Raw genomic sequence first — 10,000 nt, 5'->3', positions numbered from 1 at the left:
TGTGTATTTGAATATATTTGTAAACAGCATAAAAGACTGGTGACATGTTGTCTTTAGAATGTCCGCTTCCCTTTTTTTACGTGGAATTAGGGACAAATAAAAAGTAAGAAGGTTTTTTCGTGTGCATTTTCGTCTTTTACCAGGCAGTAATTGGTTTGTGTATGACACAATTTAAAAGACATGTCCTTGATAAAATGGCATTATTGGGTAGGCCAACAAGATCAGACAAATTAGCATACAACAATACAGAAATGACTGCATCTTGTCATTACTACACCACACGTTTGTTGAAAGTTGTGGAGAAGACAAATTTTGTTACTTGCATCAAAACTTTTGTTTTTCTTTTCTGGGGCCCTTTAAAAAGGAAATTAAAGTTGTTCATGCAGTTAGATATACAATTTGTTGACATGTCAACAGAATAGAACTAGCTACATTTGTCATCAAACCCAGAGCCTTTGATAGGCAGAGTTTGGGCATTCCAAGTGTTCAGTGGCAGCCATATTAGCTTAGTAACATTCCCTCAAACTTTCTCAGGCCGACAGGCGATTCACACGGCAACATGATGTTTAGAATGCTGGGCCTTTCCAAGGAGGCAACCTTGCATGCCAGTTATCGTTACTTTACATCTTACAAATCCAGAAACATGATGCTTGTTGTACATCCTGATTACAAACTCTCTCTATGGCACTGACCTAACACGCTATAACTACTTATTGTTAACTATATAATTATCATAACCACAATAGACTTCTTCTTTAGAGTAGATTATATTATATTTATATACATGTTACCTTTGACACAGTCTACTTACATGGCACCAGCACCAAAAAAAAATCCCCATTGGAAATTGATTACCTTTTTTTTCAAAAAATAACTTCAGTCTCATTAGAGTGTGTTAGCAGCAAGGTACATAAATAACATAAATAAAAAATGTGACTTTTTTAGGACTTATTTTGCCTTTCTTCTCGTGGGACATATACAGTAGGCCTAACCAGTATGTCTTCTAAAGATGTCTTTTCTTGTTTGTTTCCTTTACTCAATTCTGGGAATGTTCAACAGAGTTGCTGTTTTCAAAAAATGAGTCAATAAATAGATAAATAAATAAATAATTAAATACATAAAAAAGTAAATAAATACATAAATAGATGTTCATTATAATTAGTGCTGTCCTATGAAATAATACCTGTGTAAAATCTTTTGTCTCCCCTGCTATCTTTTTTTGGTAATTTAACCGTTCTACAATAATTCGCAAAAATATCAATAGCCTTCTGTTTAAATATCTTTATGTTTCCCCCCAATTTTTTATTTTACAAGACTTTTCTCAATTGTACCCTCCGCCGGTTTCTCTCCTTTCTTGTCTTCCCCCTGCCACCGATGGTGACTTACGCTATGATAAACGGCAGCTGTGTTGGTCAGGTGGGTGACACTCCTAGGCCAGAGGTCAGGTCACTTTAGGTCTACTCCCTGAGTCTGCGACTGAGCCTTTTCCTTGGCCTGGGGAAACAAAAAAAAGGAAATTTTCTGAAAACCATGGCAAATTGTATACCCACAGATTGTGTTCACAATGAAACTGGAATTAAAGTAAAGTAAAATTTGGAAGTACAATTTTTAAAAATGCTTTCAAGATTTACGTTCACAGATTTTTATCTGTGATCAAGTACAAACTTATCTTATCGTTATGGTTTTATCTCTAAGTGCATCGACTTGGATTATTCATAGTTTTTCCTGAGGTTGTAAGACTGTCAAGCATAAGAATGGACATAGCCGAATATAGCAGTTTGATTATCAACGATAACTTAGTTTGGAGAGCATATGGCTATCCTGTGTGTTTTACTCCCACTTACCAAGAGCGAAGGCCGAGGAGGCCTCATAGGTCGCACTGGTTGTACTGGCCGCACTGGTTCCACTGGTTCCACTGGCTCTGCTACAGGGTTTCCCTGTCTGTGGTGAAGGGGCTCCAGGTCATCAGCTACGTCAGGACAGCCGATGTAGCCTCCGGCACTAAACACTGACCCTAAGTCACCTTGTAACAAATTTTGGCCCGAAGAAACATTAAATGTGGCAGGGTCGCTGTTGGTGGACGTGTTACTAGTGGCTTGTACTTGGTCTACTGACATGCTGAGAAGGTCAGCTTTATAAGTGTTGCTGTTATCGGTACTGCCAGTCGTGTTACTGAGCTCCAGACCCTCTAGGTGCATGGCCGCAGGGCTGTTGGAGTCCACTGATACCGGAAAACTGGAGGAACTGTTTGCAGGGTTGGTGCTGTTCGAGCTGTTGGATGTGTCTGTGTCAGGATTGAAATACATCTCTGAGTCTTGCACACAGTGGTGGTTATTGTTAGCCTCTGGTAAAGGCTGATTACTCAGAAAGTCCAGCACCTCCTGGTTATCATGGCTTCTGTAATCTTCCATTTCCTGGTTTCTACTAAATCCTTGGAGTTCCTGGTTGTCTTGGCCACAGAAGTCCAGAACCTCCTGGTTTTCATAATAGGAAGGAGCCCGTGGTTCCTTGTTGTTGATACTTGTTTCTACTACTTCCTGGTTACATTGCTGTAGTAATTCTTGTTCATCTTTGTCATGAGATACCATTGGTGCCTGGTTGTCATCACAGAAGGGTTCCAGCACTTCCTGGTTAAGAGGACTGGACAGGTCAACCAACTCCTGGTTCTCAATGCTAAACAAGTCCAGAACATTCTTGGTATTGGACATACTTGGTTCCAAAATCTCCTGATTTCCATTGCTACAGAAATCTAGTATTTCATTATTGTTTTTGTTACATGGTTCAAGCACTTCCTGGTTGTCCTGGGCACATGGATCCACAACTTCCTGGTTAATATAAGGTTCTACCAGTTCATTGTTGGCAAAGCTACAAAGTTCAACCTCCACCTGGTCGTCATGGCTACGCACCTCAAGTACTTCCTGGTTCTCTTCCTCCTGGCTAAGCTTAAAGCCATAGGGGTCAAACACATCCTCACTGGCTACCCGGGAGGCGGTGAGGTCAAACCCGTAGCGATCAAAGTTGAGCTGAGAAGAGGTGGGTTCAGGGTCAAAGGCCAAATCAGGATCATTCGATTCTGGGCTAAGATCTTCCTCATCATCAGGATCCAGAAGGCTGTGAGTGGAATGTTCCGGACTCAGTTTGAACCCGTATGGGTCAAAGGAGGAGTGGGTGGATGGGTAGCTCATCTCGAAACTACACTCATTCATCTCTGAACCGATCTGTGTCGAGGGATTTGGAGTATCGATTGAATCGTGGTGAACCAGTGTTAGTTGGGGTTCCACCTCAAAGCTGTTGTCCATTTCTGACTCAAGGTGCTGTGCTACTTGGCAGGAAGTGACCTCACAGGAAAGGGGCTGCTCTGTGATGACAAGTTGAGTCATGTCGGATGCTGACTCGATTGTGTCAGGTACGGCACCAGAGGGCAGCAGCTCAGGGGAATATTGAGCCGAATCGGAACTCAGACCTACAAGAGGAAGACAAGGATAGATTAGATCACCAGGGGACGCAACACATTAAGTGGGGCCAGGGTTCAACACCAGAGCAGTCTAAGCCATCTCTGTTTTGAATGTACTGCTTTTTCTACCTTTTTGACACTAGCAGAGAGCAGGGAGCCAATGAGACTTATGGACTGACCATATCCAACATAAGATGTATTTCACTTGTATTTGCAATCTATCTAACAATGCATATCTGTCTATCTACTGTCATCAACACATTTCAATTGCTAGTTGACATGATGTGGGATGATGTTGATATCATAGAAAGCATAGCCAACAATAAAACAATTTGTTCTGAATGAACAAAACGATTCACCTCCACCAGAGATAGCTTCATTAAAACAGGTAAATTGCAGTATGGCAAATAACATCATAACAAGCTTATTGAAATTACTAAATTAACCAATACCTGTAGTGTATGCAATAAAACAAACACTGGACATGTGTAATGACGTCATCAAACACTTAATATGTATACAAAGGTTTCATTAAATATAAGTGACCTTTGACCGCTGAGGTGTTCTTCGCGACGGCTGCGTCTCCGGTCAGGGAGGCCAGGCTGAGCTCCTCGATATCAGAGGGAGGAGAGACGGCGGCCAGGTCCAGCTCATAGCCGTTGGGGTCCGACTCCACGGAGTACTGTCCCTGGGACCTCCAGCCCCGGCAGGCCCCGTCCAGCCCCAGATCCTCGGACGAGCTCTGGATGGGTTTGAAACCCTGCAGCACCGTGGCTGGCGCTGTCTGGTCCGTGGCATCTGCCGCCATGGTGATGGCGTCCAGGTCCTCACGGCTGTAGCTTATCTCGATGTCACTGTCTTCGTCTGGAAACTCGGACTCAAAGCATTGGGTCCCTGTGGACGCTTTGTTTTCGACACACGATAGGCTGGTGTCGGCATCGTCAGCTGCCGCCGCCGCCGCTGCCCTTCCCTCGTCTGATCCGGGAGGAAACAAGATGTCCGCCGCGAACGGGTCGGTGCCTTTGAAGGGGTCTGAAGCGAATACGTCTAGTGGGGAAGGAAGAGGTAAACGTTAAAGTTGTTTTTAAAAAATAAATATTTTTGAAGGTTTTATCCTTTTTATTGTAGAGTGAGTAAGACTGGAATGTATGGGAGAGAGAGGGAAAGCCATGCAGCAAAGGACCACTGGCAGGACCAATCCAATTGAATGGTACGCGCTCTACCTGGTGGTTCACCAGGTGGTTCACCAGGTAGGTACCATTCAAGCCCAGTTCTTAGTAATGTTGTTTTGCATTGATCGTCTTTAATGAAATGGATCTATTAAGGAATGGTCATCCCTAGGAAACTTTATGGTTGACAGTTCATATAACCTACTTACCTGAGGAATCCGTCTTTGGGAACATATCTTCATTGAAAAGATCATCTGGAAATGAAGGAATATCTGATCAATCTGAAGTTCAATTGTAAAATAAGAATACAAATAAAAAGATAATTGAAAAGAGTAGTAAGAGATGGTTGATGCCATTTATAAAAAAATATTGTCGTGTGCTTGTGTAAGTATTTGTGACTTGCTGAAGTCACCAAAGCAAATTCCAGTACTCTGCTAAAATGTGACCTTCAATGATATTGCTTGTTCAACTGTGAAATCAAAACTGCATAAATGCCAAAATGCATTAATGTGCTGCACTACCATAAACTCCCTTTAAATCTGAGAGTGTAGATTTCAATGTGGGGAGCTTGAGACCTACCTTCGGACTGACAATGAACAAAGGGGTCCGGTTTGTAGAAATCCAGTTGGTCCACAGGGATGGTGCTGGCTGTCAACTCTTCCTTCTCATTGTTAGTCTTCTTCTCCACGTCCGTGTTTCTCTGTGTCTCCTCAGGCCCGTTCCCCCCCTCAGCTCCCTCCTTCTGTGTTGGAGGAGAGATCAGAAGATGGATATGAAGATGAATTGACATTAGTTTCCTCTTCTTTTTATGTACTTTGGGAATCTTGACCCTTTTTTAACACTTACAAACTGTATACATTTCCATGTGTTTTTGCAATGCCATAAGGGAAGGATATGGATAAGGATATGAACTATTAGTGCATGTACTGCATGCCTTGAAAATACAATGTAATGTTCATTACATAGTATTTTCAAAAAGACTGTGTTAAATCATGTTTTCTTTTCCGAGAAGGGTCAGTAATATACCAGTAAGAGTAGGTATGAATTATTTATAACATGCATAATTCAAATATGTGCATATATGACTATTAATAGGGTTAGACTAGAAAAGCATAGTTAGCATATTAAATAACTAACTAATTATTACAAAGTTGAATATTGCCTACTGTTACCTGGGGAAATTACTTCAAAGTACATAATTCTTTAATTATTCAATAAATATGAATTTAATATTATCTTATTATGGTAAAAACAAATGCATTGTGAAAGAGTGGCCACATTAATGTAACAATGTAATGTTTCATACAGTACATGATTGAAGGTTGTTAAATGTGTAAAAAGGCAACCAAGGTTACCTTTGGGGTCTCTAGAGAACTCTCAGCCACTTCTTCTCTGGTCTCGGTCAGATTGTTATTGAAGGAAGAACTGCTGGTCCTCTGTTAGATCGAGAGATAGAAACACACAGCAAGACGTGAGGAGGAAGCTACAGGGAACATTATTTCATTATTTAAATCATGAAGGAACCGTGTGGCTATTTGCTTCAACACTGTTTCATGCCAAGCTCACACTACTGGACTAGCAAATTCAAATCCGAGGAGAGCAGCTTACATCTAGCGACTGTCAAATGACCGTGGCGGCACATACCGCAGTACAGCACACGCTAGCCCTTCTAGGTAGGACAGAGAATTACCCTGGGGCCTCACGAGTATTCTACAGGACTAGAAACCACTAAAGTCTCCACAAACAGTTTATCCATTATCCTGTAGTGTGAGCTTGGCATAACAGTTTTGTGCAAAACCATTTTTTATAGAACTAAAGTTATACTAAAGCTATTAAGTCTCACAGATGTAAATATAAATTGCATTATATGAAAAAGGACATCCAGAACAACAAGAACTATCCCCAGTGCGGCTGGCACAGCCCAATGACAAAGCAATGTTCACAACACTCTCCTGTGCTAAAATGAGTGTATCATAACTGCAAGACCTAGAAAATGTGAGCCTCGAAATCCATCTTCTATTCTTCTTTCCAAGCACTTTAGTTTGACCTTTACTGTACTTCTGTTCTGCCCTCCACTCCACCCCAACACCCAAAGGAGCCATTCAGCAGAACCTTAGCCTTGAAAGAATTGCTCCTAACCGGATTCATATTTCCACATCTACTCTTCTTGCTCATACTGTCAGATGCAAACTGAGCTCTCCCCTAGCAGATGCAATTTGAAAGTACATTTTGTTATGTAATCAGAGAAACTGTAAACACATTGAGAAAACGTCCAATTGTCTTTTAGCGGTTATAGAAAACAAGGTTTTGGTTTGGCACTAAATCTCGTCGAGACGAGATTCACCACAAGGCGATGCCTTGTGGTGGAGGTTCTGACGTCGTCCTCCTGTGTGTAGCGTACCATGATGAAGTCAGCGTAAGCTGGCAGTGATTGGCTCCGGCCCCAGGGCCTCATGGGGAGTGGGTCGTCTTCGGTGGTGTCTGCTGGCGACGTGGACTCGTCCAGCTGGCTGTCTGGAGTAGCGGCCCCCCCCGACAGAGAGCACAGGGCGTGCTCCTCCTGCAGGCCCAACAGAGGACTGAATTATTGACCTCTATTCCATTACATGAAAGAGACACTAGCTTTACAACTGTACTGCTGCATACTTTTGCGCATTATATGAAATATTCGGATCTTTTGTCCAATGCCATAACACATATTTCATTTATCGTTATTAGTATACCATTACACGCTTATGTTATGTTATGTGTTTTTTATATTGCATGGCTTCTTGTCATTTGCATATGGATGTGTAAGTCGGGCAACTCACACACACACAGCTGTACACACACACACACGGTTAACATATAACCATATACATATTTTGCTAAAAAGAATTAATTGATTTTACTCTACTCTACTGTATTGTATTGTAGGTACAATGTCTTTGAGTACTCACTTCATAAATACAATTATTATTAGGTCTATTATGAGGATAACTCTCATCCCACCTGCAGGATCTCCTCGTAGGACTGTCTGATGGAGTCCTGCAGCGGGGTGTTCCTCTCCCCTGCCTCCTCGGCGCGCCGCTTGGCATTCTTCACCTCCTCCCGCAGCTTCTTCAGCCTCCAGCGGGCCCGCGCCAGCTCCCTCTCATACTCCTCCACCTGGCCCTCCTTCTTGCTCTCCTCCGCCTGCAGGGACAGGATCTGGAGAGCAGGAGGAGGAGGGAAGTAGGAGGGAAGGGGGGGGAGGAGAGGGAGGAGAGAGGGGAGGAGGAAGGAGAGGGCAGGAGGAGGAGGAGGAGAGAGAGGAGAGGGAGGAAGGAGAGGGAGGGAGGGGAGGAGGGAGGATGGAAGAGGAGGCGAGAAGGCGGGGGACAGAAGGAGAAATTAGGGAGGGGGGGTCAGTAAATTGTTATTATTCATGTCATGGTTTCTGGATGGCATGGAGTAATTCAATTAAACTGTTCTTAATGATTGAGATCATCAATGATGCCAATATTTAAATCTTGAAGAAATTATCAATCAATCAAGTCAAGTCAATCTGTATGGCCCTTAATCGCTGTTAGTCTCAAAGGGCTTTATAGGCCATTTATATGTTTTGACACCCCCTAACCCAACGGGTTAAGAAATAAAATAACTTCCTTCATTATCAAGAAAGCAATCTTGAAAAGGAAGATATCACTTTTTATACTCTCAGAAATAACTTAAATTTTTAGAAGGAAGATACCAGTTATTATACCCTCAGTAATAACTGAAATCTTCAGAAGAAAGATATCAGTTTTAATACCCTCAGAAATAACAGAAATCTTGTGATGGATTAGAAGATATCAGTTATTATACACTTGATGCATTTCTTGTGGTTTAGTCAGTTGGTAAGAACAGGATTAGGCAAAAGAAAGGGGATTTGTTTGCAAGCGATCTTTCTCAGTTTCATGGTGTGTTGGTGGTTCTGTGAAATGAAATGTCATGTGGTTTTGGAAAGCTAGCCCATAAATGGTTGAATACCTTTTGACTCTCCTCCACGCATAGCTGCCTGGTGCTCTTGATCTGCAGCTGCAGCTTCTCCTTGTGCTGGTCCAGCTTCAGCAGGGTCTCCTCCAGGTCCCTGATGTCCTGCTGCTGCTCCTGCAGCTCCAGGCTCTCCACCGCCACTGCATTCTCTAGCTCCTACACACTCACACACACATGAACAAAGGCATGCACGCACACACACACACACACACACACACACACACACACACACACACACACACACACACACACACACACACACACACACACACACACACACACACACACACACACACACATACAAACATACACACAGGCAAAGAGAAGGAGAAATCTTTTAAAGAATTAAGCATGAATCAGAAGCACATGTTTGTTAAAAATAATAATAATAATAATAATAATAATAATAATAATAATACTAATACTAATAAACAATAATAATAAAAACACCACATGGGTGCAAAAAAACAAGCAAACAAACACAGGAACCAACATAAACTTACGTAAACAAACTACTTTGTTGTGTCACTCCCTTGCCCCCTTAATACCTTAAATACGACCAGGTTGTTGACCGCTGTTTTGCTTTTGTGTATTGTTGTTTGTAAGGTTAACATCATTAAATGTATTATCGTAAACTTGCTGTTATAATGTTAAATGCAGGATATCTATGTTTATTATATGCGCTGCCTTAACTCAACACATTTGGCTTACTTTACTGTAAGCAAAGCTATGGTGTCCATATCATACTTTTGACCTTAAAATGCATACCGATAGGCCTGTACTAGGTAGTCTATAGCAAGACCCTATAGCCTATTGAGATACTGCAGCATTGTTGAAGCCTGACACTAGCCCAAGAGCTAGTGTCTTTCATATCACGACAGTGGGACGAGTCATCATCATCACATGAAATAAGAAGACAAAACATCACAACTGACATGCATGCATCCTGCCCTATAGAAATCAAACCAACCATTCCTAATTAGAAATGTAACACACATTCACCTGGTGTACCTGTCATAAAACACCTCCCAACGCACCGCCACACTCACACTCACATAACATCCACACGATTCTTACGTGCATAGTACACGACATGCAGTTACATGAACACCTATAATACAACCTACTCTCCATGCAAGCATTCCCATGCACACACAATTGGGGCTGCAGACCGACACACAAACAGTCGCACACACCAGTGCTAGGTGCTGCGGGCGTCTTACTCTGATCTCTGCTGTCTTGGCAAGGACTCTTTCATCCGTTTCCACGACGCCCGTATCCCTGGAGACGAGGACCAGCACAGGAGGCAGGAGTGTTTTAGAATGGAGGACAGGGAGCGTTCATTCATCCATCCCGCCTTTCCCCCCGTCGCTCTTTATCT

At 42.4% G+C, this 10,000-nt stretch overlaps 2 protein-coding genes across 3 annotated transcripts in view; one reads left to right on the top strand and one right to left on the bottom strand.

The window, feature by feature from the left end:
- The window catches only part of LOC311360449 (tissue factor-like), a 10,391-nt gene extending 10,333 nt beyond the window's left edge, over window positions 1-58 (top strand). For both annotated transcript variants that reach the window (XM_084480527.1, XM_084480526.1), the window contains one exon: window positions 1-58. This exon is cut by the window's left edge and continues 3,118 nt beyond it. The gene's annotated coding sequence lies outside the window, so the exon portion shown is untranslated.
- Window positions 59-1,376: 1,318 nt separating this feature from the next.
- The window catches only part of LOC311361286 (uncharacterized protein), a gene marked incomplete at its 5' end in the record, with an annotated part of 41,990 nt that continues 33,366 nt past the window's right edge, over window positions 1,377-10,000 (bottom strand). The window contains 11 exon segments of the mRNA XM_084481462.1: window positions 1,377-1,494; window positions 1,845-3,463; window positions 4,001-4,501; window positions 4,833-4,877; window positions 5,203-5,365; window positions 5,979-6,059; window positions 7,025-7,183; window positions 7,615-7,812; window positions 8,614-8,775; window positions 9,816-9,905; window positions 9,908-9,992. Coding sequence (XP_084337588.1) covers window positions 1,447-1,494; window positions 1,845-3,463; window positions 4,001-4,501; window positions 4,833-4,877; window positions 5,203-5,365; window positions 5,979-6,059; window positions 7,025-7,183; window positions 7,615-7,812; window positions 8,614-8,775; window positions 9,816-9,905; window positions 9,908-9,992 — 3,151 coding nt within the window. The 3' untranslated portion in view covers window positions 1,377-1,446.

The sequence above is a fragment of the Micromesistius poutassou genome (genome assembly GCF_964030765.1).
Source record: "Micromesistius poutassou genome assembly, chromosome: 16".
NCBI classification, from domain to species: Eukaryota; Metazoa; Chordata; class Actinopteri; order Gadiformes; family Gadidae; genus Micromesistius; species Micromesistius poutassou.
This window is presented reverse-complemented; position numbering and strand designations above follow the sequence as displayed.